At 44.3% G+C, this 27,475-nt stretch overlaps 2 protein-coding genes across 2 annotated transcripts; one reads left to right on the forward strand and one right to left on the reverse strand.

Moving 5' to 3' along the window:
- The first annotated feature begins 388 nt into the window (after window positions 1–388).
- Window positions 389–4,730, forward strand: LOC146182543 (BET1 homolog). The gene is made up of 3 exons (XM_084577664.1): window positions 389–542; window positions 884–969; window positions 4,450–4,730. Exons 1-3 carry the CDS (start codon window positions 506–508, stop codon window positions 4,660–4,662), a joined length of 336 nt encoding a protein of 111 aa, XP_084433790.1. The 5' UTR covers window positions 389–505; the 3' UTR covers window positions 4,663–4,730.
- A 486-nt stretch (window positions 4,731–5,216) lies between these two features.
- On the reverse strand, window positions 5,217–27,475 carry LOC146182544 (post-GPI attachment to proteins factor 6-like). Its single transcript, XM_084577665.1, has 12 exons — window positions 27,129–27,475; window positions 25,572–25,737; window positions 25,107–25,320; window positions 23,218–23,345; window positions 22,215–22,492; window positions 21,032–21,378; window positions 19,256–19,387; window positions 17,030–17,235; window positions 15,021–15,181; window positions 12,185–12,363; window positions 11,243–11,503; window positions 5,217–7,961 (listed from the first exon to the last, which is right to left on the reverse strand). Exons 1-12 carry the CDS (start codon window positions 27,208–27,210, stop codon window positions 7,575–7,577), a joined length of 2,541 nt encoding a protein of 846 aa, XP_084433791.1. The 5' UTR covers window positions 27,211–27,475; the 3' UTR covers window positions 5,217–7,574.

Genomic DNA, 27,475 nt, shown 5'->3' on the forward strand with positions numbered 1-27,475 from the left:
AGAGTATTCGAAACGCAGAGTCTGGGAGCGTGCTCTCCGCCGGATTGACGCGTTCTGTGATGGAGCGTGCGCGCTGCTCCAGTTCTGCGATTGGAATTCGCCAAGAGTTAACAGTTAGTACAAAGACTCTTATTAACTCTATGGTTTTACCATAGAGTTAGTTTTACCATTTTACAGTTAAAAAAAAAAAAAACTACTTTTGTAAACTTTTATAACGTAAAAGTAATTTAACTACCAAAAACTGTTCTTAAATTATTCATAATAATAATAATATATTTTAATTTAAGTCGCTTATTAAAGCAGTTTGATGCTTTCGTTAAACTAGTGTCTAGTGCACTGATTTAGCGGGCTGCTGCTTCTGGAGCCAAATGACAATGGTAATGATGACGTCGAGGCGCGCTGTGGTGACGTAGCCCAAATCTGCTTGAGAGCTGGTGGAGCAGCCGTGCCGTGGGCCGGAAGGGTCCTCATTTTCCGAAATTCAAGACTGCCAGAGCAAGGAAAAATGCGGCGAGCCCAAACGTCATCACACGGATATACAAGTGAGTCTTTAGTTTAAAACCTGTCGGTTTTTGCGTTCGTCAGCTCAAACATGGTGTTTAATACAGCTGTCTACGGAACTCCATCAGTAGTAATCAGAAACTGGTTTTCTCAGGCAAATAACAAACTACGTTATAACTTTTGTACCATTATACTAGAACATATGTGTCGTTTGTAATGGCCAAACCGGCGTATGATATTTTCTAAATAGCGATGTTTCGAGGAAAGCACGATCTTCAACCTGTCGTGCGACGTTCATTGTGTGCAGCGTATGTCAAACGCTGGTCCTGAACTTCTCATTCTGTTCCGACGTCCTTATGCCGTGCCGAAAATATGCTTTCAGATGGATCCAGTTACAGGGACACCGTTGAGGAAGAAAACACGCAGCTGATAGATGGCTTGAAATCGAAAATATCGGCCCTGAAGACGGTATGTAATCTGAGAATGTTTGCACCTACACTGTGCTACGTCACTTATGTCCTGTATGCATTGATCGAAATGAGCCTTTCCCTGTTCGGCCAGCGGCGGATATCAGAAGGCAGAACTCGTTTTTTCGCGATTGTTGCCTTCATGAGCAACAATCGTATTTAGAAATCGCTTGTTGTAATGCGTGCTGTTGATAAGTTTAAAAATGACTTGCGCCTGCATCTTCTCCAAAGCAGGGTATGCGGTGTTGCTATCGCCGGAACGAAGAGACACCGCGTATTATGCTGTGTGGGACATAACATGGGACTTTTAAAACTGCTACTCGTGCATTTTGCTGAATTGCGGGGGGTTGCATGCGCGTTTTTACGAGTGAACCGCAAGACAGGCTATAATAAATTGGGTCTGCAGACGGGGCAATGTTTCAAATCGTTTAGCTCTTGTAGTATAATCAGCGAATATATTCAGGGAAAATGAGGGGCTTCGTTATGAATACATAAGAAGGGAGCCAACAACAGGCAGTGACAAAGGGAAGAAAAGGCTTTTTTTATTTTTGTTTTTTTGCTGATCAGTGTGAAGTAATGCAATTGTGGAGGTGATTAGAAGGTAGAATAAAAGAAACTGCATTCTGCCAGTGGGATCCGAGCCCACGACCTCCTTTAACCTCGTGGGTTCGGATCCCACCAGTGGCATGCAGTTGTTTTTTCGTGTACTTTCTAAAAGCTAATTATCTTTGTAATTACATTAGTACCTCACATTGATCGCACAAACACAAAAGAATCCCCCATGTTTTCTTTAGTCTTAGAGCCTTTGAACTCCAGATTACCTTAACATCACCTGCCTCCGCGTTAGGCGACAGTGGCTGGGAGCCTCCACCGTCATGCATGAAGGCATCCACTAGAGGACAGCATACAAAGAAACATTGTGTTGGATGCTCTGTTGGAGATCATCCTAGAGCTTTGCACTGGCTCGGGCCGGCCAGAAAGCCCATACTCGGCCCGCGGGCCAGACTCGGGTTGCTCGGAAGCCCTTTCGCTCAGACTCGGGCCGGGCCCAGGCCAAAGTATATTTGTCTCGGGTGGGCCGGGCCGAGCCGGACACCCCGATCACGAACACATGCAACATTTGCAAAAGCGCGAATACGGCCGTATAGTGCGATAAGTGTCTCGAGCATAGCATTTTCCCATGTCGTTCTCCTGCTAGCATTTGATCATAATATGTTCAAAATCTGCTTTAGGTGCCCCACATAGGGTGCACTGTGGTGAGAGCAGTCCTCAATGGTTCAAAGCTAAAAAAGCAAGAGATGGGAATGTATGGGACTGAAGCTGGCGCCATGTCACGTAGCTTAGAGATTTATGAGGAGGAGGGTAGACGGTTAGTTGATCACGGTAATGGAGAGAGATCAAATGCTCGGAATTCCACCCTCCAGCCATTTGGCAACTATACGACCTCGAGCGATGGGAGGCTGCGGTGTCTAGCTCTGACCCAGCCGTTCAAAAGCGGCTGGCGGACTGGGCTTTAAGAGTCGCTGGGAAGCACCAGCTTCCGACCGCAACATGTAGCCAAGAGTAGACCCGTCATTAGGATGTAATCGTTTAAGGCTCCCAACATTGCATAAAGTTTTTCACCACCACCACCTCTGCGAGAGCTACCGAGTCACCTTCTGGCATCAACTTGCCTTTCCTCTCCGCGTCTTCGCCGCGAGGGGCCGCTTGTGGGTTATATTTAGTTTCGAGTTTTGCATCTCCACTTTGGTAACACCGGCGATCATGTTTAGGTATCCGTTTCAAAATTCGTGCCACGCTGTCGCCTATCACACGTTTCTATGTGACTCACTCTTGCCTCGACATGGCCTCGTTTAAAGCGGGACATAGCTCAAAGCATATGCGTGCAAGAGTTTCTGTTGTTTCTCTTGTTGCGAAATTTTCACTTGAAAGGCACGCAGTGAGCCTGGTGAGCTGATCGAGTACTTGGTCACTATATCAACCCCTTGTTTAGGTTTAGAAGTTGCGCACTTTTGGAGAAGCAAACAAGCTGCTTACTGAAAACTTGCTTTCCTGTCAAAGAAAGTGTTCCAGCCACAAGTTTTAGCTCTGAAAGAAACCCAAGCGCTACCAAGAGCGCCGCAAATGCCTTAATTCAATGGATAGCTTGTTGTTTTTGTGCAATAAGTTTATTAATTCTACGTGCGTGCTGTGCCCCTGTATATTAAGGCGAAAGCCTTTAATGGCTCATGCTGTCGTGGACAAAGTGTGTCCCGATTTTGTGGCGTTCTGATCGGCCGACGCGGGGTGCGTCCCTGCCATCTTCAATGCCACACTTAAATGCGCGCCAAGGAACGCCACGCGACAGGAGCGATGGTGTATCGTCCAAACTCACACTTGCCGGAGAAAGTGTGATAGATACTGCGCCTTTCCCTTCTTGTAAACCAATTGTAATTAAGGCGAAACTTTAATGGCTCATACTGTCGTGGACAAAGTGTGTCCCGCTTTTGTGACGGCTGTCGCGTGGCATTCCTTGGCGCGCATCCAAGTGTGGGATTGCAGAGGGCAGAAATGCTACTAGCGACAAGATGAGACTTCTGGAGAAAAGGCGCAGCTTCTGTCACACTTTCTTCGACAAGTGTGCATTTGGATGGTACGCCATCGCTCCTGTCACGTGGGGTTCCTTGGGGCGCATTCAAGTGTGGGATTGCAGATGACAGGAATGCTAGGCAAGATGAGACTTCTCAGGCTTTCGCCTTTCACTACTTTAGTCGCTAAAGTCCCTCGTAATTATTCAGCAAATTTGTCATTTCAAACGTGAGAACTCAACATTTTAAGATCTTAGATAAACTTATCATCCTGAAATTATTTTCTTCTTTTTTCATCGCTTCAGATTGGGCCCAGGCTTTAAATTTAAGTGCTGGGCTGGACTCGGTCCTCATCTGTGTCGGGCCGAGCCGGCTTGGGTCTGTAGCATCGGGGCTGGGCTCGGGCTCAAAATTTTGGCTCATGCACACCTCTAGATATCCTGCAAGCGGACGTCACCTCTTTATTTACAATACCTTACATACTAACACTATACCATATTACAAAATTTATGCCTACAACTAACATATACCAGTAAGTATATATATATATATATATACATTATTTGAAATAAATTATGTATACTTTATACATATATAAATAATATGTATATAATAATATATGTATATAATTGTATATAATATGTATACTCGGGACCGGTGTTGAACGATTGATACAATATTACGAAAGATACGAATGGTACAATATTATACCAAGTTATTTAGTCCCACTGTTCAGCAACCCAATCTATATTGTTGTTATAGCACACTTTCATATCTTCAGCATTTAAATTCAGCCTCCACTCGTGCCTTGATGTGTACAAACAATAAGTACTTGTGCCATCAATGTTCCGGCCACCACTACTTACTGCGGTATGTGCGGTGCTGAAAGTGGCATACGCCTTCTTTTGCGACAGGTATCAATTGACATTGGCCAGGAAGTGAAGTACCAGAACAAGATGCTACAAGACATGAACACGGACTTTGATGCTGGCGAGGGTATCCTCAAATCAACAATGGGGAGGCTCGTGAAGATGAGCAGAGCCGGCCACAACCGCTACATCTTTTACCTCATGATGTTCTCTTTGTTTGTGTTTCTGGTCATATACATTCTGATGAAGTTCAGTTAGGGGTGCGGCTGCCAATATCTCGAAAGATATTTCCATTTTGTAAATAAACTTCCCTTTGTACATACTCACCTTGGTGCGAATGGAGTGTTCTTAGAGCAGAAGTGCTTTGGCTTGGCAATGCAAACCACGAAAGAGAATATGATGCTGGGTAGGCACCAAGTCCTCTGTACTACCAGCATCAAATGAAAGGTGAACAGAAATGAAATGCAAAAACAAGTGAACCAAAATATTAGTGGAGGAAGTGCAAGTGGTATGTGCTAACAGCTTGATGCATGTGTATTCATACCATGGAAGTGCAGCCTTCCTCAAGTGAAGTATCCTTGTTCTGTTCCTGTTTCAATAGTCTTGTTTGCAATTCATTTGATGCTGATAGTACACCTTTCTTTTCATTTCTTGTGTTGCCAAGCTATAAAGCATTTCCATAAAATAAAATGATCAACTTGCAGAAGGACAACCCTTCTAAGCTCTGTTCACTGTTGTCTGTGTGCTTGCTGCTTATTTTTGAACGGGGGGGCGGGGTGGGGGTGCTAACTTAACAAAGACACTGATAGGGGAAAAAAAAGTGTGCTTTACTGCTGAAAAAATTACATCAGCACTTTGTAACACACGCACTCAAACGTGCAGAGCTGCTCGTTGAAGATGAATGGACACACAGCGAACATATGTAAAACATAAAAACAGATACTCTGTTCTGAACAGCAGAGAGAAAAGATAACCTGCCCATGTGATGAGTAAGATGTCAACAGCAGCGGTGAACAACAGTTGCAAATAACACAGTGTTCTGCCTTGTTTGGCAGTCACGCGTGATAGCTGTTACATATGGACTGATAACATAGTGTTGATGATGACACGAACTGATTACTGACGGTCAAGATGTGTATTGCTGATATGTGGGGAGAGCCTCGAGTTCCATGGTTCAGTTCACAAGCGGAACAGCTTCGTGACGCAAGGTTCCAAAAACAGTGCAATGCACTCTTACAATGTCGAAGACAGGCAGGCAAACCGATTAACATTGAAAGTGATGCTTGCTTCGCAATTCACATTTTCAGTCTGATATAAAACACACTTATCTTTTGCTAGCTGCCTTGCCTACACATTCTTCTGCACAGCATTGTGGCACGATCACCGTTTTTCTTCTTTGAAAACTCGTTGCAGCAAAAAAAGACTTGCCGTGAAGGATATTGTAAGCGTAAATATATAAAATAAAATTACAACTGACTAGATGCTTTTAAAACACAGCTGCAACTGTATGAAGCATAAATGCGGGAAAGGCAAGTTCAGCTTCTGTGCAAAGACTAGCAAACAGAAATGCACTTTCTTAAATAGGACCTTTGCCATAATAAATTGATGAGTACCTAGAAAGTTGCAACGGGTGATTTGATCTTTGACTAGCACAAACTATTAATAGCTTGAAAATAAAGCTGGGGAGTGACCAGCAATAATTTGGACTTCCTTCATTTCAAAACACTTTGGACTAATAAAGAAATACCCCCTATTAGGCTTGTCGCTATTGAAAACTAAGCTTGTTAATGGTGCAAGAATGAATACACTCGAAATAATTTTTGTTGCAAAGCACGATAGTTCTCAGTTAATGTGGTACAGAACTTTGAAGCTGATTTTAAGGAACGTAGCTTTCAAAAACTCGCTACATGAAGGAAATGGGTGTGACTCCTGAAATGAAAATGCTGGCGCTTATCAGTGCTTAAATGATCCAATGCTAATCTAGCCAGTCGTGCATCATAAAGCAAGCCCCGCTTACGCACAGCTCTCTTGCAGAAGATAAATCTAGGATGCTGGCAGCAATCACACTGTATCGCTTCAGCGTAATGTGTAAAATCTGCATTAACAGTGTGGAGCTGCATGAGATGAACAAAAGATAAGTGTATGTACTTCAAAAACTGTTAAAACGAGATGGCAGTTGCTCAGTAATGAAAGCACAGTTGAATGGCCTTTATGTTTAAAAGCCTGAAGTAAAGCTTTCCTCTAGCATGTAGACTATTCACTTGCTTCGATGTGTAAATAAATTGAAAGCCTAAAGAGAGTTATATGACTAGCGGCTGCCAGAAGCACACCCTAAAAGGACACTATGTACAGCAGGATAAAACGAAGCTGCAGACTGACATGTCTGCACATTTTAAGCATTTTGCAAAAAGCATCTAGATGCCAGCAAATAAAGGCCGTGCTATCGAAATGCAAGGCAACATTGCTTTGTAAGTATGACTACCATTGTGACACAAAGGGATTGCAACACATTCGCTTCTGGTCCTTTGTTTCTACACCAAAGCGGCCTGTATATTGTGACCAGAGTTCTTACGGCCAACATTTCATCTGTAAATACTTTTGCATGCAGCTTCACTGGTGCACAAGCTGATACGCAGTTGAGGCAAACACTGCAACTGCGGTGTACAGAAGCGTGCTTAAGCCTAGTGGCATTTCATGTGTAGAATAACCATTAATCTGAGTGTGGAATTCTCACCGAAACATGGGCTTCAAAGACTGCTGGTCATGCTGACTGATCCATATTAAATACCTTGACACGTCACATTGCACCAGACCGTAAACCATACGTAGCTGTGCAATAATTACATTCGCAAGCAAACGGATTACCCCCCCACTTAAAAAAACAACTTTCCACGGTGGGGCAATCCTTCTAGCGGCCAACACGAACAACCAAACTTGTGCACACTGCCCACCATAGGTGGCTCTCTCGTACCCAACCGCACAAAATACGGAGCTGCACATCAATTAAAATCAGAAGCAGTTGGCGCACCCTGCTCTGCAGCAGGGTTATCTCTGTAGCTGCCAACACGACAGGCCATACGACAGGCCAACAGGCCATCGCAGCTATATCTCACTCATACACGGTAGTAGTAACAACAACAACACACCAGCCAGTCACTGAGGAGCATGAGTTAAGGGTGGAGGCCTCCCCGGATCAGCGAAGTCAGATCTGTGTCGAGCCGGTAGTCTGCTATGTCGACCAGCTCGGAATCGTTGTTCAGCACCGGCTGCATGCGGTCGTAGGTGGACTGCACAGTGCTGCCGGCGATGATGGAGGCGGTGCCGCAGCCATTCTTGCACTGAATCAGCGTGGCTGTGTTGCGCTTAGGGAGCAGGAAGCTGATAGAGAGGGAGATGGCGATGTGCCATGCGCTATGGATGTACTTGTAGTTGTCCTCGGTTTCCACAAAGGCAAACAGGAGTAGACCAACTGCAGCAAGGAGGATGCCAGGAACCAGGAACAACAGCCACTCGCGCAGTGTCGGCTGACACGAACGCACCTGGTAGCACCTCCGCACCTGTGCAGAGAGATTTTAAAAGATCAACACTGGATGCAATAGACTCATCTTGCTTAGCGGTGCAAAACTGTTAGTTACATGCAGGAGACTAAAATTTCTAGAGGAGTCATTCTGCGGTTTTAGAGGAAGATGTAACTAAGGAGAAAAACATTACGAGACACTTTGGCGACTAAAGCGGTGAAAGGCGAAAGCCTGAGTTCCGCATTCTGCTACGCATTTATTGCGAATGTGGCGGTGAATAATGCCTCGAGTAAAGAGGGTGACTACTGTTTCACATTCCTCCCTTCCTTTATGGCATGGTACATGCGTACGCGGAGAATTGTGACAGATACTGCGCCTTTTCTATCCAGTAAATCAATTGTAAACGCCGCTGATGCCTGTTGTACTAACGCCTCCTACACATTTGGGTCAGCTTCTGTTTGCTGTGTGGTGCGGTGTTCGAGGGAGCAGCAAATGGAAGGGTGCACGGACGGCTGACGCCCGGTGGGGTCAGCTTCGTATATGCATTAATTGCCTTATTGACATCATGACTTTTCGTGACGGTACATCGTGTGCCCCATGTCGAACACAACCAGCATTTCTTTGAAGGCATTAAAATTCATTGGCGTTGTATAATTCGTCTACAGGAAAGGAAAGGTGCAGTATCTGCCACTCTCGGAATCTCGCTATCATTCTCACTGTAGACAGGGGGAATTATGAACAGCGTTTCATGATCCAGGGCATGGCACAGTGGTAAAGTGCTGGGCTGGGGATCCAAGGGATGGAGGTTCGATTCCCTGATCAAAGACAAGGTGCCGCCGCAAAAGCGTGACACTTGCTGACGACAACGATGAGCCATTAAAGGCTTTCGCCTTAAAAGCTGCGCAACTATAAAGCTGTCAGCTATTGAAGTTGTCCTGAATAGCGAGTTGATAGATACAACTACTTAGTCTGTAAAGTTAAATGTTTTTCAGTGTCAAAATGATGGCCCCTGAGGACAGACTGGGTTTCGTCTTGCGCAGCGCAGTTCTTGGTTTTATCAACTGTTCTTTTCCACGGCGGCAGCTTTTTGATGATGACAAAAGGCAAGGCGCCCGTGTACTGTGCGATGCCAGTGCAAGTTCAATAACCCCAGATGGTTGAAATTTCCAGAGCGCTCCACCATCCCTCAAAGCCTCAGTAGCTTGGGACCCTACAAACTAAACCAATCAAATTTTCACTTCCACACTTGTGGAGTGTCACGTTAAGTACTGAAGTACATTAAGTAAGGAGTCACACCAGCTTTTGCAGAAAAAAAGCAGTTCTTGTTCCCTTCTTCCCTTTGCAACCACAATTAAACACTGCAACTAGCTGTGCATTTTTTGTTTCGATGGCTGTTTGCATTTTCCAGTTTCGTTTTTATGGGGACTGATCATGCTCTAAATTGAATGCTACTGTCATAGTAATCAGACAACTAACTGGCCTTCTTCTGAACAGTCCCACAGAGATGATGCTTCAATCGTTCATCTGAACCAGTCTGTTTTGAGCACGTGCATTCAAAAAATCTCTTTCTCTGTTTTCGGTTTCATGTTTCTTTGTGCTAAGCGGTGCGTGGTGCCCTCTATCTGGAGCTAAATACTACACTTGTACAAATTCCTACAGTTCTAAGACAACAGAAAGAACACAGAAACAATAAATAGACTGAAGTCAACAATTAACATGATGAAGTTGATAAGACGAATAGCCAACAAAAGCCAGGAGGGTCAAAGAGAAAGATTTGTGCCAAATGGTTCAGGCTTTTGTGATAAGCAGAATAGTGTACACCATCCTCTACCTCAAGCTAGGGCTGGCAGAAAAGGACAAAATAGAGTGCATCATAAGGCAGGCATATAAAGAAGCACTGCGGCTACCCCACGGCACCCCTACGGAAAGACTTCATTCTTAAACTGGGGTATACAATTATGCCACGGAACCGTGCGAGGCACATATAATCACACAGTTAACGAGGCTTGCCACCATATCCACGGGATGGAAGATCCTCTGTGACCTAGGACTGATAGAATCCCGGGAAAGAAACGCTCAAGTAAAACTGTTGACTGAAGTGAGGAACGCACTTACTATTAAACCGCTACCAAAAAATATGCACCCTGCTTTTCATGACGGCAGGAGGAGAGCAAGAGCAAAGGCCCTTGAAGCCAAGTTAGAAGGCTCTGAATACAGTGTTTATGTAGACGTGTTCATGGGCTTGAACGACTCGGGTAAAACAGTAATGGCAGGTTCGATAAAAAAAAAACTCGGGGACGGCGGAGGAGGCGGCTATCGCCATGGAACTGATCAACACCAAAGCTGTCACCATAACTAGTGACTCCAATGTTGATACAAACAATTTGGCGAGGGGCATGATCTCCAAGGAGTCGAAACAAATTTTAAGATGTCAAGACTGGAACCAAAAGGAGGTGGAACTAATATGGGCGCCGGAACAAATGAGGGAATAGGGGAAACGAGCTGGCTCACAGTATAGCTCGAATTTATGTCAACCGAGCAGTGAGCCAGGTTGAATCCCCCAAATTCTCGAGAGATGCAATCATATCTACACTAATCACTTTACACTAGAAATGCGGATATACCCTCCACTAGACAAGAAACTCAACAAAAGGCAAGAAGTAATCTGGCATCGGCTCCAGAAGCAAGCCTTCTTTCGCCCGTCTAAATTATCGCACATATACCCAATACAATACAAATTGTACAGACTGCGGCGAGATAGCTGGATACGATCACATATTACTGGCCTGCAAAAAACCACCACCACCGGCGGACCTACTATCAGTCCCTTCTCTAGAGTGGTGAGAGGCTATACTGGCCAGGTCAGATCCGTTGACGCAAGTTCGGGCCACTGAGTGGGCTCATAAGGTCGCCGAGAGCCATGGACTCAAAACTACCAAGGGAGGAGGCAGCAGCTGTGGCATTCATCCACAGCATAAATGCTGGCAGTGTGAACTTCACACATAGCTTGTTTAACAGAACTGGCTGAAAATGTGGAACCAGTTCTGAGAATACGTATCTGGAAGTGAGCCTCCCTGAAATGCTTGGCTAATTTCCATACACTTCTAATATACTGAGCGTTTGCTAAAGTAGCGGGAAAAGCACAGTTTCTTTCCCCGAGAAGAGCACAGGGTTTGAAACATTGCGAGTTATCTCCGATTCTCTAGCAGAATATGGTACATGAAGTGCTCTTGAGGAATACTGAATGGACCGTGGTGTGCCTCTTTTTGCATAATGCAATTATGAGACCCCCCCCCCAATTGCTGAGGAATTATTCTCACCCAAGAGATGGAGAGCAGGAGCACCCCGGCACATACAGGGACAGCAAACACGAGCAGACTGGTGCGCTGGCACTGGACACCCAGTGCCACGCCAAGGGCGCCGAGCACGTGCGCGATGGAAGCCAGTGTGGGCGGCACATGTGCCATGGCCACCAGGGTCACCCAGAAGGAGAGCACGGCCGAGAAGAAGTCACAGAACTGAAGCACCTCGTACCTCAGCAGGCAGAAGCCAAACATGTCCACATCACACGCATGGTAGAACTGGAAGGGGGCAGGAGAAAAAAAATACTTCCAACATCATTTCTCTGCGCAAAGTGTTGTGCTTGTGATAATCAGGAAAGGTAATGGGGATAATGGCCAGGCAAGATTAGCCTTGCCTACATTGAGCATGTATAGTAGTAGAAACAAAATTCTTGCCACTTTCTTGCGCCTGCATGTCAGATTAGTAATTCTAATTTTCGAAGTGTAAAAGGCAGAGAAACACGACGATTGTTCAGTTCTTTCCTTTTCGAAAAATGGATCAATCCAGCAGTCACAGCATCTGCCTATGAATAGGACTATTCTAGCAGCAAAAGTGGTATTTTATTTGTGCACTTCAACTAGTCTATCATCCGACAAATAAGAAACTGGAAAACAGATTTTGAAGTCGCCCATTTTGCACCCGCCTTTCACAGATGTCATCTATCACTGTGACAAATTTAAGTATCACTCCATCTTTCATGCAAAATTTCCCTGTGAAATCATAGCAGTAAGTATATTTGAAATGAAATACAGCGTGTGTTTTTTTACATATCACACAGAACTGAAATGACACACTATATAGTCTATGCATTTAAGGGCTGCAAAACTAAACAGACCACTAAACCCTCTGTCTATATGTCTGTATGAATAAAATGTTAATTTAGCTCTAATAATGCGGCTGAGGGATCATGCTAGGCTTACCATTGAGAAGAACATGGTGACACCGTAGACAACGGCCTCGGTGTAGAACTGCCGTCGTGTTGCAAGGACTATGGCCGGCAGGAAGAACAGGTTGCTTAGTGTCAGCAGCAAGGTCTTCATCAGAAGAAGTGGGGCAGGTGTTGCTTGGCTGTTGTCAGTGCAGCCCCATCCACGCCAGCCTTGCAAGGGAGAAAAGAAGTAAAACAATTAAGAACATTTTCTCTTGGCATCTGCAGAAGCAGTTATGACCAGCAGAGGATGATGCCATAATCATGTGAAAGCGCATGATCAGAACTAACGCAACCAACGCAGAAGGCACAACATCTCTCGGAAGTTTGTGGAGATAGACATGAATTCCCTGTCCCGTTGTTATGCGCGCGCTGCTAGGGAAAATGGTGGGAGAAGTGTATACCGGCCACCCCTACTGCCTCCCAGTCTCCCGCAGCGCGCCGTGGCTTTCCCTCTCTCCTCCTGGCCTACCTGGGAGACCTCTCTACAGTCCGAGACGAGTGCGCCTCTCGCGATTTTCTCGGGTCTATCGGTGGCTGATCGCGGAAGCATGCGGTTCGGACTTTCTGCTGGGGAAACCGTCGCCATTGCCTGAATCGCCCAGTCATCGTACCCTCTTACCGCTGCGGACCGTGAGCGCGATGCCACTCCAGGAGTGCAGAACGCTCCTCTCACCTCCTCGCATGTGCTTCCCCCTTTCGGTGGTTTTCTTTCACCCTATACTCGAGCGGGATGTTCGTTTGCTATTGCAGTTATATTTGACCGTTGCTTTTGTCGTTGTATAATTACTCGGGCAAATTAAAGCCTGCTTCGAGTATGCAACTCCTGTTTGTTCCCTCTGGCCTGAACCCTCCCACAGTGGTGACTTCTCACATCGCGGGTTGTTGTCACAGCTCCGACTGTTAGGGCTGGCACGCTGGGGCTAGAAGGTGACTTCTGCGTCTAGCTCTTTGAAGTGTTATTACAAGAATAGCGCCCCATAAGTTGTGCCTTCTATGGGAGTTGTCTACAACATGGAGGCTGGCCACAACATGAGGGTAGGCCACAAAACCACATGAACATTGCGTGGTAATACAGCTTTCTGTAATTAGGAAGTATCAAACCAATATCCTAAAAATTGCATAACAGACACTGCATATAATATGCCTTTTGCAAGTTTCAGAGAAATTGTCTCAGCAAGTCTGACAGGCTATGCTGAGCTAGGAGCACAAATTATAACTTGTTTGAGGCACAGTATCTAACAGGTGGGGTGCTCATACCTGTTTGAAGGAAGCTGGGAACAGATGGAACAAGTTTTTGGTGAAAGGTTTGAAGGCAATCATGCCAAGTTTGAAGAAAACTGCCAAGAAGGATGACTGATAGCATTCCACATGCTAGAACTCAGCGTGAACTATTATTATTTGCGTGCAAGCCAGATATCGTCTAGGTTGCAAGTTTCAATAAAACCCTTAGGGCCAAATTTTAAAAGGCCCCTTACCTTAGTGAGGGTGCCTTAAGAGTGGTGCACCCTCCTTTAATCAATTTTAAGTAAGCCTTGAATAAGAAGCGCTTGTAAGCTCTTAAGACATCCTCATTGAGGTAAGGAGCCTTTTTTAGGTTTTAATTATCAGTGAAATATTTAAGTCTAGCATAATTTCAGGCATGTAACTGCTTGAGATAATGTATATTTCTATAATTAGAAAAGAAATATCCTAGCCCAGAATCTGTGGAAAGGCTTTATATGCCATGTTGAAGTATGCTTTCTTAACGAGTCCAAAAAAATGCTTCCCATGGTTCTTCCTTGTGTGTCTGAATGAGTAAATAAAGCGACCAATTCAGTCTATGCGAAGGAAGTGTGAAATCATACGCCTTTTTAACCGTACCTATGAAGTAGTGAAGTGCAAAACAAAGTCTTTCATTATATCTAAGCCTTTCATTATATCAATGTCTTTCATTATAGTTTGAGTTTTTCATTATATCCAAATCTTTCGTAACGAAAGACGCATGGGTGCTCGACTGCTGATACCAAGGACGTGGGTTCGCTCTCGGCAGCTTGTGCCACATTTCAATGGAGGCACAACACAGAGCGCCCATGTATCGTGCAATGTTGGTGCACGTTAAAGAACTCCAGGTGATCAAAATTACCAGACCCCTCGCTATGGTGTTCTTCGAAGCCAGTTTTGCTCTGTGATGTTTGACCTTATAAACCATAAACCAAACATGTCATTCTTTACATCTTTCATCTCTGTCACCTCTCCCTTACAAGAAGATAGGGACAGATTTCCCTCTCTCTCACTCTCCATTCTGCCAACTATCAAAAGTGACGGGTGGCTTTTCCGTGTGCCATCTACCAGGTGGAAGGTGGCAGGGGCTTCAGACACACAGCAGACAGTTTTCACCTATGCGGCACACCTAACGTTTTCACACTGACAATGTTCCTTGCACAGAAGAAGATATTTTTTTTTTTTTTTGGCACTGATAATGTGGAATGATAATGCAATCGTGAAGACTGGTCCCCTTTGTATTACAATAAGGTCCAGTAAGAGTAAAACAGCCTTACACAGACTAAATTCTAGCAGTATCTGTCAGAGGCATCCAGAGAACAACTGCCTTCGTTAAGGGTGTACTGAGTACACGTAACTCTACTCACATTATATGCGGTCAGTGATGTACCTTTACTGGTGCCTACACAGGCTATTCACAAAGCAGATTTCTAGCCTCTGGGCTGTTGATTAGACCACAGTGTTAATTGTAAAGAGCAAAATGTCTGGTTAACTTTGCTCTTTGACAGTTGCAGCCTGTGAGAATTCTGCACCTGAAGAGGGCGAGCAATACATGGTGCACCTACCGCCGAGGCAGTGGCAAGAGCTGAAGTAGAACTGCCTAAAGTGGTTCTCCTGGCAGTAGCCGTGCTGTCCACAGGGCGACCCTTCAAACACGCAGGGCTGGAGCCGAATACGCAGGTCCACTATGGTCTGCTCCAACTCGCACCTTACCGGTGCTGAGGAACTTTGGAGAAAACAGAACAAAGATCTCTGAGCTTCCAGGAAAAAAAAAATAAAGAATTCTGAAAATTAGAGGGTATCCATGACAATGCCACAGCTCTCACGATTACTCTGAGAAGCCTTGAAGAGATCCCGTACTGTACTAAACCTGCAATGGGATAACAGTACTATACCAGTGCTGCCCTTAGAGTCAGTTTGCAGCAACAGGCATTTCAGATTACCTTTTCAAAAAGTGGCCTCAAGAATTTTCGTTTCATTTATAAAACACTGGCAACATTGATGCCACAAAAGGATGCGCAGAAAAACATAGAAAGTGGCAGTTTGTACAAAATATAAAGCCCAAAGCTCTCACAAAATACACTATGCAGCATTGAAGTCATCTAATTCAGTTATCAGACTAATGATAATACAGCCTTGATAGTGTATCAAATATATGGTAAGGAGTCAAAATTCTATTTAAAATGTTTATTATTGTAATACGAGATAAATGTTTATCACGGATGAACCTTATGCTTTTCTCTGTGCCTTTTCAGTGTTTCTGCTGTGTTCCAGTCCATAACCAATTAATGATAACTCTGAAAACGGCTTAATGCTAAAACAGGCATTGTTTCTTCAATGTCACAATGTTTAGAAGGGTAAATATGGTGGATAAACGCTGGGAGAAAGTTCCACAATAAATTGCTTGCTATGGTTGTACGTAAGGAAGGGGGATGTGTTAGCAAAGTACCATCTGCCGTATTCCCCAAACCACTTCAATAGACAGCACTAATGTTATTCTGGCCATTGTTTTCAGATAACTGAACTATGGAGATGCACTCAAAGATATTATATACACTTGAATAAAAAAAATTCTAGAGGGCACTTTGGACCACTAAAGTGCAATGAGGCGAAAGCCATTATAGCGCGGTGGATTGTAGCCCTCGACTACTGCACCTCTATCTCCCTCTCTTCTTTCACTCCCACCTTCCTCTCTTCCTTTAAGGCATGGTACATGTGTCCGTGGAGAATTGTGACATATACGGCACCTTTTCTATCCTGTAAATCAATTTTAAACGCCGCTGATGCCTGCTGTGCTAATGCCTCCTAGGCATCTGGGTCTGCTTCTGTTTGCTGTGAGGTGCGGCATTCGAGAAGGTGCTGCACGGACACTTGGATGGGATGCCCGGCGGGGTCAGCTTCGTATACGCGTGAATCGCCTGGTGACGTCATGACCTGTCGTGATGGTACATCGTGCACCTCTTTTCGAACACAGCCAGCATTTCATTGAAGGCATCACAGTTCACCGGCGTTCTACATGATTCGATTACAGGAAAAGAAAGGCGCAGTACCTGTCACTCGCAGAATCCCACTATCATCCTCACAAAAGACAAACGAAATTATGAAGAGCGTTTCATGATCCGGGGCATGGCGCAGTTGGTAAAGAACTGGTGGGATCCAAGGGATGGAGGAGGTTTAATTTCCGGTAAAGACAAGGTTTATTAATTTATTTTTAACCCTCGTTCTCGAAAATGTGACACCTCTGTTGACAACCTTCTGTCAACAACGATGAGGCATTAAAGGGTTTCGCCTTAATAATGTAACAACTGGCCCAAAACTATTCCCTGCAGCACAGGAGATGTGTTGTTGATTACTTACTTCAGCAAACCGTTTAAGCAGTTATCGCAGTTCAGGAAATACCTGGGATAGCAGTTAATGTATTTGCGAATCAGAATCTGGTAGGGAAAAAGATGTGATCCGCCTCGACAAGAAGATTTGGGCCTCTAGCAAGAAAACCAGGGCAATGGTAACTGGAGTCAATACACACATTTTGGGAACTCTGGACTGCAAAGTACTTCAGAAAAACATGGCAAACCTGGAACCATTAAAGCAGGCTGCCGTGAAAGAAAGGAACCAAGCTCCAGGTTCCGGAAAAGGAAAGTACTTGATGGCCACCAAAGTGTCATTAGTGGCGACAGCGAGAGTTAATTCCGGAGGGCACTGGATGCGTCCAGACAGGTATGGCGGCGGACTCCCATGGTGGATGCAGATGTTCACAACCACTACCTGGGACGTCAGGTTCTGAGCAGCAAAGAAAAGAAACAAATGTGAGCCAAATATGGGAAAGCTATCCAATCAAACAGGAAGGCATACTTTAAGAGCACAGTGCCATTGAATTGCTCCCATGGGGCAGTAACATCCCAGGTGGCATGGAACATAAGCCCAATATTGGTGATATGTTGGCAATACACTGGTGATACGTTGGACTGGACATTACCAACATAGTACCAGCATTTGGGCCAATGTATAGTGCGGCCTGGGATGCAGGAAGGGAATATGAACTTCGCTTCTTCCACAGCGAGGTAATACTACAGATGCTCTGAAGCTGTCATGTGCCAATAGTGGTGGCAAAATGGCGACCATCGCAGAATGTTTGCTAGCATTTTAATATGAAAGCGTTAAAGGGCTGGTGGAATGGCAGGCTCTGTGACGCCATAACAGGACATGGCCGAGTGTGACAATATAACGTGACATGTCATGGTAACAATATGACATGGAGCTGCCAATCCGCGGGTAGCCCCTTCAATATAAGAGGGTGAGATGGAATTTGAACCATACAGAACCCTTTATCATGAGTCAGACATGCTACTCTTAGGCCAAAAAGGCTCATTCAGACAGCTTGGTTGAAGTGGAGCTTATATTTGTATCGAACAATCTTTAGCATAATTTGGTAGCCTACGACTGTATGCTAATGAATATGCGTGAGGCAACAGAGGAGGAAATTAGGGGATAAGTGGTTAAGCAAGTAGTTAAGGGCAGGTACACGGATAACGGGACATTATCTGATGAGAACCTCCAAGAGGAGCCAGAGACAGGAACCATTAATGCTGCTGCATTATACCTTTAGGGCGCCGTTTTTGTAACCCCCAATCCCCAAAATTTAAAAAAAAAAAAATTTCAGGGGCACTTTGGATCACTGAACTGCAATGAGGCGAAAGCCTCTACAGTGCAGTGGTCCAGAGCCCTACACTACAGCACCTTTTTCTCTCTGTTTTCACTTCCACCTTCATGATGACGCAATATCGTAAGGTACCAGCCAACATACAAAGCCCCACTTTATCCGAGCCGTATGAACGTACCTGCCTGGCCTAGGGATAACATGAATGCAAAGGCCTTTACAGGCTGATTCTGATATCACCCTCCCATATGAAAGAAGAGGCCCGAGTTGGCAGCTCCTGCCAAGCGTAACGAAAGCATTACGGACGGACACGATTCACGAGCATGAGCCATTAAAGGCTATCGCCTTAAAAAAGCCAGGTAATTTTATACTTCCACACCTAGCTTAAGTGCAATTTTGTTTAATTACCCTTGACAGCAGTGAAGATTTTTCATCTTCCACCTGTTAATTTGTGTTTTAACATTTTATGCGCTTTTCCAACAGGACGTCATCTGTATAGTAATTGGCTTTGGGACCTCCTTATGATCGATTATAATAATTAACTGATTTTGATTATGAAAGAAAGGAAAGTGTCCAAAAGTATTTAGAAAGAAAGTGAAGAAGTTTTACTGGCCTCTAATTGGGGTAGCGTCATGTACTATGCAAAAAAAAATGACAAGTGAAACGTAGGGGCACGAAGAGGAGCCAGAGAACAAATGCGTGTTTATGACTCCCTAGTTTAAATGGGGGAAAAGAAGTGGGCAGGACGTGCATAATGTGAAGATAAAATAAGTGACGGTCAATAAAGGGGTACTGAAAGGACGTCCATCGAGGGTAAGGAAAGCCACTGACAATGACAGATACTGAATTACCTACTCTCTAGCAAAAATTTCGATCTGGCATATGTAGCGCCAGAAATATCAGCGAACAAGAACAGCTTTCACATTTTCCCTCTAAATTCGTACGTAGTGCCGAGCGAGAAAAATAGAGAGAAAACAAACTCCTACTGCACCCTGCCCACGAGTGGAGGGACGTTTCTACTGCAATGGTTGTGGTTAGGATGCCGAAAAAGGCAGTTGATTTGCTGTCAAATGGCATTCGTTACCATCAACAAAGGGGACTCGACTGCTCTGCTAGGCATGGGTAAACCAACAAGTGGCGCACCTTGACCATGCTGTCCAAGTGTATTTTGGTTTGAAGAGTGCCGCCAATGTCCACAAAGGGTTCAAGCTGCAGGCCCACCATGACTGGGAATGCGTCTGTGAGGCCAAGCCACGACGAAAACCACTCTGGTCCCTGGAATAGTTGCAACCAGGCATCCTAAATGGCCACGCAATCTTGCAAACAATCTATGTGAGCGAAGAACACAGAATTTGTGTTTTTTCTTTTAAGCCTTAGTTATAGACCAGTGAAGCTTGCTCATTACCAAATACACCAGACCAGAAACTATCTTCTGAGTTACTTATATTTAATGTGCAGTCGCACTAGAATGCACTATTGCCGTCTTGTTCACTGTTCATATTTTTTTATGTGGGTTTGTGCGTTTATTTCTGCAGTTGCCAAAATGGCTAATTTTATGTGTATAAGGTCCATTAAAGCCACTTTTCTGGCGTTGTATTGCTGTCACATAGAGTGAGGTGGCAGTTTCTAAGGCAAAGAATGTGAGTACCTAAACTGTTGTGAAAGTGCGAAACTGAATGTGATGGAATTTACTTGAGATATAACACAGAACTGGTAGTAGCAACTTGCACGCGCCATTGATTGGGAGTCTCACTGCAAATCAATGAATGCACTGACATCTGACAAAGATTGCAGGCTCCCAAATCGCCTTCCACTAAGGCATCTCTCATAGCCTCAGTCACTTTGAAACGTTACACCCTATAAGGCAAACCAAACCAACCCAAAATGTGTAGTACATGATCACGTTAGAATCTGCGTGAGATGTAGCATGTTACTGCTACTAACTTGCAATTTGTGCCAGCCATTAGCTGGGAGTTGACCATCAACCAACACACAGGATGTCTATGAGGGTAGGTCATACTACGGGGGTCAATGGTTAGGCACCTGTGAGGAGCAGTTGTGCTATTAAATTGTCCCACGTAATCAGCGATAAAGCACTTACTCACTTAATACCACCAGCAGGGGGCATGTGTCCCCCTTCAGGGATAATATTTTTGTATTCGACTCCACACTAGTTCTTTAGGCTATCATTCCGAAAATTTTGCAGAAATGGCTTTTTGGTGAGATAAGGCTTTCTGACTTGACCTATTTTTTTTCAGGCTGCAAGCAAATCAGCCCTAATGAAGCTTCCAAGTGTTCTCGTGTGGTTCAAACTGTAAACAACGCCCTGCATTTTGTCTTATATTGGACAGGATGCAAGGCTACAGTGAACGCAAATTCAGATAATGTACTCCTGCAGCCATAGGAGTGATGGCTGGAACCATGAAATGATGAAAGAATGATGTATTTGCAGGCTAACAGGACACTGTTCAAGCATGAAATGTTAAACATTAATTTTCTACAGGCTTCAGGGACAAAAACCAAAGTGGCCTTCAGAGAAAAATGCAAATTCATCTCCAGTTCAGACAAAGTCGCACCCAAAAAAAGAATAACAGAAAAATGTTCAGCCACTGACCTTTGGAACTAGAAACTTATAGTGTTAGACTGCCGGGAAGTCTCCCGCAGGAGTTTGTCATGGGAATACTGGTTAGAAATGGTGTAAGACGCTATAGGGGCTGAGCTTCCATTTTTATTTTCACGTGGTGCTACCATGACCAACAAGAGGCAATGGGCTAATTTCTGATGCGCTCTAGAGTGTACAGTGTACAGTAATTCAGAATTTAGTGATGAGACAGAAGTGAACTGCACCAATGTAATAGTGCCTGCAATACTGGTGCATGACTTTGCTGTGTGGCAACGAGAGCATATCTTTCTTCTCACCTGCACCAGGAATGAATCCAAGAAGTCCTGCGCGTGTTTAATCCGTGTCAGCGGTATCATGGGGAGGCAGCCTTGCATGGCGGCCAGCACACCTTCCTCTCCCAAAATCTCTTTCACAAAGTGCGCCGTGTGAACTTGAAACTCGACTGGCGTGGTGGTCACAGTGGCAGTGGGACCTGCCGCCACCTTTTGGTGGTCTTCGTGCAACTGGCTGACAGCCGACAGAGTAGACGTTGTCTGGTTGGACGACGTCTCATTGCTGGCATCCGAGTCGTTAAAGCCAGAAGCCAAGTGGCGAGGCTGCCGGCTTGACTTGCGGCTTACAAAGCGCCATGGTGTTGGGCAGTCTGCAAAGAGCAGTTGAAGAAGGAATGCTGCACTGACTTGTTACGAAAGTGTTACGATAAGCGGACCAAGAGCACTGGTTGTAAGGGGACAAACATTTGGTGTGATTGTATTGCTACCTATTGCGGGAAAGTTAAATATTAATAAAGAAGCACAAGTGTCAAAAGTTCGAAAATGTTGCACATGAAGAAACCAGTACAAGGTGACAAGACTGAAAGCTGCTAGGCTAGGAGGCATGGATCCGTTCGACGTGAACGGTGCCAAAATGATAAAGACAACACATTCGGGCATGTATGTGCTGATGTATATTGATAGTATATTTTTTTCTGACAAATGTGGTTTATGTCATTAAGTATATGGCAGAGAGAACTGACGCTCAATAATCCGTATCATGATTGAAAACAGACTTATGTATGTGGTGGTATGTTAACAGTCCTGTTTGTTTCAAATGTATGTGATCCATATTGCCCTATTTCTATTCCTCTAATGACCTGCTTTAAGGCATTGACGACCCGAATAAACAATAAACAGCAAATGAACAATTGAAAGACGTAAAGTATTTCAGGATAAACATTTCTTCTTTACGATGTTAATGTTTTGCAAGAAATGTAAGTTTGAAATGTTGCTTTCGAGATCTGCCCGCACAGTGTATGCCAGCTAGCAAAATTTGCCAAGTCGTTTATCCTTATGGTACAGATATTTAAGATGTTGCCTGACCGCCTCGAAAACCCTGAGCTTATAATATTTTCTGCAATAACAAGCCTTGCACCCCTTTCTTGTGCAAAAAAAATAAAAAATAAAAAAAAGTTCTCAGACACATTTTCTCATGCACACATACCTTTTACGTCTATGACAATTGAATAGCTAGTGTGTACATCAGCAGCGATGGCAATATAGTAATATGCTTCCATCTCTGGCTGGGGCACAATCCTGTAGAAATCGTCTCCCGTAACATTCACGTCTTCGGCATACGGAAGGGCTCTTGCACGCAGCCCAAACTTCCTGACACAGGGCTGAACGCCAGCTTTTCTCTTTGGCCGAGAAGAATTGGAAGAGGTGTCAAGACAAGAGGACACTCTCACTAACAGCTGCCACGCACCATCAGGAACAAATACCCTGCATGAGAGAGGAGAAAAGAAAAATGATGGCGATCCATTGCAAATTGCATCACACACAGCAACTCTCGCAAAACCTGCAAGAAAAATTAGGAGAACGCTTAAACTTTGTCTTATGGGCAGACATGAGAGTGCCTTTAACATCTTTTTACCCCGTGAATTTTGCAATTGAGAGACTGGCACTGAGTTTGGCAAAGTAATGTCTTTAAATGGTTTGGTTTTTAAGAAAAGGAATTCGGTGTGCAGTGTCTCTTGCTTCTCAGTGGACACATCCACTTACAATGAATGGTGTACGAATGGAGGACATATATGTCCTTGGTTTTAATTCCTATCGCAAACTATCCTCCAACTTGACTAAAATGCAGATGGATTCTAAAGGGAAGCAAAATGGTATGACACCCCCCTGAACAAAGAACGGTCGCATCAAATTTCTGATACAAAATCACGAGCGTAATTTCTCCACCACCATTTTTTCTCAATTCTGGGTTACGGTGACAGCGACGGCTTTTCAACTAGTAGAGATGAATACACTTGGCATAAAAAACATTACTTTACTATGCACAAAGCAGCCCAAACTGATCCTTGCACGATGCATCTCTAAACGCCCAACAACTTAAGAGCGAGCAACTAGAAACGAAAAGGTCTAAATCTGTAGTTATTTAGTTATTTTTTTGCTCGCATCACTAGCAAGGTAAAAGCCTGCATTGGAAAGGGCAGTGAACTTACTTAAACACCATGAGCTGAGGAGGTGACGTCACGTTGAGATGCATGCCAATGTTAAGTAAAACTACTTCGTGGTGATGGCTCCATGCTGCCATGCTGCCGAGGCTGTACTGGCAGGTGCGGTGAATGCCCTGAAATTCCAGACAGAACACAGATTCGTCAGATAAGCAGTTCCCTTTTAGATGGTGCACAATCATGCTTCTTAGTTTAGACTCTCTGATGGTATAACATGCTGAAAAATACTGTTATATTTTGGCATCAAAATAAAAATAAAACTAATGCCACTTACAGGCAATGGAAGCAGTAACTAAATAACTATTTATTGCAAGCAGGAATTTGGGTTTAGACTGAACGACTAATGTAACATAGTATTAAAAAACAAAATTAAAAGGCAGCATGGTGTATATGAATATGAAAACTTCCATGTTAAACATGTGAGCGCTGCATTACCAACCTCTTCGCATCTGCAATTCCTCTTCACATTTTTTGGTTATTATAGCATACACAGTGGGAATATCACCCCCGTAACAGTAACTGTAGGTAGCTTCTACCCTTCTGCTAGGCAAAATGTGGCAGATTTTTTTCTTTTTCTCATTTTTTAAACTTCATAATTTCATAATCACTCATACCTTGCGCAACACCAGGAGTGGTTGCCATGAAAACTCTCCAAAACTTTATTCATTCATACAATTAATACCCTTCATTCTACAAATTGTAATTGGCTTCTCTTTCCATATTTCAAGTAGTATTCAACAGACGGCAGATGAGTACAATATATATTCTGGTGAACGCAGACAAGAAGCACGACCAGATGCAGTGGCGTATAAAACCCACACTTTTCACACATAATGCCTCTGCTTTAAAATATGCTAGCACTGCAGCCAATACTTTGAGCAGCAATTTTAGTTTCTCCATCAGTGATGCAACTGTTCGAACATTGGGTAAATAAACACCACAAAACCGCAACACCGTATAAAGCTATTCATTGCTCTGGATTAGAGTTAACAGATGGGCTTGAAGAGTTTGGCCAGGTGATGTGAAGCGGAGATTTTTTTTTCTACACCACTTCAAATCACTCAATTTTGTGATGTTATTAAGAACCAACCTGACAAGATGAAATGACCCAATTCATTCTGCTGCCTAGAAAGCCTGTTTCTGAAGTACGCCTGTGTTGTAGTATATGCTCGCTACCTTTTTTTGAATAGGCGCTTTAAGATTTTATACTGGGGGCGCTGATGTAATATTCAGACGGCACTCTGAGCGCAAAAAATGATGTAATACTGTGGGTGCCATTTCATTCTCCAGCGTATCGCTTCAGAACTGCGAGCTGGAGGAAGCAATCGGAACCTTTTGCACTCCACAGGCAGCAAAATAGTGGCTACTGCGACGTCAGTGTATACTACCTATACTCTCACGACTACTTCTTGCTGTCTTTGCACTTCCAGGCTGTTGTTTAATATTAGCTCTATTTTGTTTTGTCGCCATGAAGAGATTAAAAGAGAAGGGAGTTAATGTTATCTACAAGATGCGCGCATGTATTTTGTTTAGTTATGTTTAGCACTGATAAACAAGGAATTTGCGTTTTTAGACCACTTATGGCAGATGGACAGCAATATGGCTTTCATACGTTTATGCTGTACGTGCTCTATGTGCATCGTTCTGTGCTGGTTATATGCAATTTTTTCTTTTTCTATTTAGTTTATAAATGCCTCTGTAATGAGTTGGCACTGGTCACGTGTTCCTTCCCTGTGTGCCTTTATTTTTTGACGCTGTTTGTTCATAACGGGATGCAACGCTTGATCCATGAACAGAAGATAAGCTGCCTTTTGTAAATACGCCCAGCTTTCATACAGCGCACTCATAAAGGCACAAAGTACACGAGCAGTGGCTACCTGCTGCTTGATTTGCCGGCTTGATTCCTTGAGGAAGGCAATGACGAACCAGCTGCCAGGCAGTGGGTCGAGCACGTGAAACTCGGGCATTTCCGTCGGCTGAAATTTGGTCTCTGTCTTGAGGTGGTACAGGGACTGGCTCGGAAGGTGCACGTGAGCAGGGAAGGAGCTGTTGTCGGCGGCAACCACGGGGTAGCTGCCATGCCTGAGGTAGCTGCAGGAGATAATGAAACACAGTTTCACTTTTTTTTGACGGCCACGGTGGTCTGCTGTGAAATCCAACTGAATGTTTTTCATGCTGAAAAGCGTCATAGCTGACGTTGACAGCTTCTGTTGACAGAGCTTGCTGATTGCATATGTGTAATATGCTCTCTATAATGCAAGCCAGATGCATGCATAAATGGTACATGCATTAATTAAGGTTAGGTAGATTAAGTAGCTTGGCTAATTTCTGACAGTAGTTACATGTAAACGGGCTCTGATGGGCAGCTCTTATCGTCCATAAAGGCCACAAACTGCCATGCTGCCCTAGAAGTTTGAGCAGGCACTGTAAAATGGAAAATGGCCACATCGCTGAATGTTCGATATGGCCGCAGGAGGCTTTCTTGGTAGGCATCTGACGGGGTATATACTGTAACAGAAAAAAAGAAAAATGAGAAGCCCGTTATTACACAACATTTATATTTATTTATTTATTAATAACACTGCAGAGTCACGTGACTCCAAGCAGGAGTGAGCACCAACCATAAAGATATTACACCACACAATAAGCATCAACTACGTAACATCAGGGTATGAACTGAAGAAAGTGAAGTCGGACACAGGAGTAAAAAAACATCACGTACGCATTTTCTTCAAATTTGCAATAAATGCGTCAACATTGGGGCTATTGAGAATATGTTTCGTTGATTTATTTTAGTTGCTTATGGTTCTAGAAGAAAATGAAAAAAATTTAAATGTGTTGTTTGGCGCAGTATACTCTTGGATCATTTTACCATTATCAAAATGTAATTAGCTTGCAAGCGAGGTGTTAGTGGTAATGAAATTATGACTTCATTTGGATCTGGTTGTCGTATATGAGGTAACCTAACCAGCGTTCACTACGTCTGGCTTTAAGTGTGTCAATACCAAGATAGCTGATAATTTCCATCGGGCTGTCAGTTTTTATGTTTGTTGCATATGAATCCAGCCGCGGCTCTTTGGACGCAATGTTTTTATCATTGAAGAGGTCCCACAGGCACAAAGCGTACTCCAAACATGGCCTGACTAACACTTTACATGCTGCTAACCACATGGCCATAGTAGATTTTCTGTAACAGTAATGCCACAAGCAATATATGATGATAAATTCATTTTTATTGTTTAAAAGCAACTGACCATCGTGAACGTACGCTTGCACTACCTTTCTTCATTTTTTTTTTTTATTTATAGTAACGTTTGCGAATGCAGGTATACGCCAAAAGAAGTGTCCAGTCAGCGCGCACATCACCGCAAGCACAGCATAAGCGTGGAGTAATCACCGCGCGGACAGCACAGAAGCACGCGCGTAAGCCATCCCGCTCGAAATGCGTCCGCACGCTAAGACACGTACGATCGAAGGCCTTCCCAATGCGGAACAAACCGTAAAAATATTGGCATAGCCCGGAACCATAGTCAGGTTCCGCTCACTTTATTATTTTCTCGGTAGACGTTGCACAATACCAAGTGCCGCCGCGCAACGCGCGGAGCCAGCGCTACCCACTAACTTGCGCCACTCTTTCAGCCAACAAGGTCTGCTCCCTTGCGACTTCGCGATCATCTTGAGCATTTCAATCTAAGCACGGGAAGCCACAAATACACGCAACTTGACGCTCCCGCGCGAGCCCACACAGCTGCAGGGAGAAATCGTGAATGAACGATGGAGAAAGACGAAAAAAAAAAAAAAAGTATTGTCTCTACATCGTAGCGTATCCGCAATCACCCGGACTGTCACACGCATCCGCGAGCTGTTTAGAGGGCGACGTAAAAGAAGCACGCACTCACCTAGCGGAACCCCTAAGCGAACGGAGTACAGAAGCCAACACAACCGGAGCAACCGCTCCATGAGGGAACAGCTGTTCGCCATTTTCCCCGCCAGCCACCGCCAACCGCCGGACCGACTTTTTCTTTTTGTACGCGTCTCTCCCCACTCTTCTCTCGTTTCTCTGCTATGCGCCTTTTTTTCGCCGAACGCAGAATCCGTTGCAGTGAACGACCTCGGCTGCGTTCGGTTTAGAGCAACACATTGCTAACCTTGCTTGCTCATACGTTGGTTTTGAAACCGCGATCACATTCTCTCACCGAGAGGTTTGAGTCAAACGAGAGAGTGAATTCGGCAGACGACGCCAACC

The sequence above is a fragment of the Amblyomma maculatum genome, chromosome 8 (assembly GCF_055883805.1).
Source record: "Amblyomma maculatum isolate TAMU_Amacu chromosome 8, ASM5588380v1, whole genome shotgun sequence".
Taxonomy (NCBI): domain Eukaryota; kingdom Metazoa; phylum Arthropoda; class Arachnida; order Ixodida; family Ixodidae; genus Amblyomma; species Amblyomma maculatum.

What these genes read in the sequence shown, in the direction of transcription:
- LOC146182543 (XM_084577664.1), top strand. Translation starts at nt 506, where the DNA reads ATGCGGCGAGCCCAAACGTCATCACACGGATATACAA. An exon ending in GTCATCACACGGATATACAA is followed by an intron (nt 543 to 883) that starts GTGAGTCTTTAG and finishes ATATGCTTTCAG; the next exon opens with ATGGATCCAGTTACAGGGAC. An exon ending in AAATATCGGCCCTGAAGACG is followed by an intron (nt 970 to 4,449) that starts GTATGTAATCTG and finishes CTTTTGCGACAG; the next exon opens with GTATCAATTGACATTGGCCA.
- LOC146182544 (XM_084577665.1), bottom strand. Translation starts at nt 27,210, where the DNA reads ATGGCGAACAGCTGTTCCCTCATGGAGCGGTTGCTCCGGTTGTGTTGG. An exon ending in GCCGGCAAATCAAGCAGCAG is followed by an intron (nt 23,346 to 25,106) that starts GTAGCCACTGCT and finishes CTGGAATTTCAG; the next exon opens with GGCATTCACCGCACCTGCCA. An exon ending in AATTGTCATAGACGTAAAAG is followed by an intron (nt 21,379 to 22,214) that starts GTATGTGTGCAT and finishes TGCTCTTTGCAG; the next exon opens with ACTGCCCAACACCATGGCGC.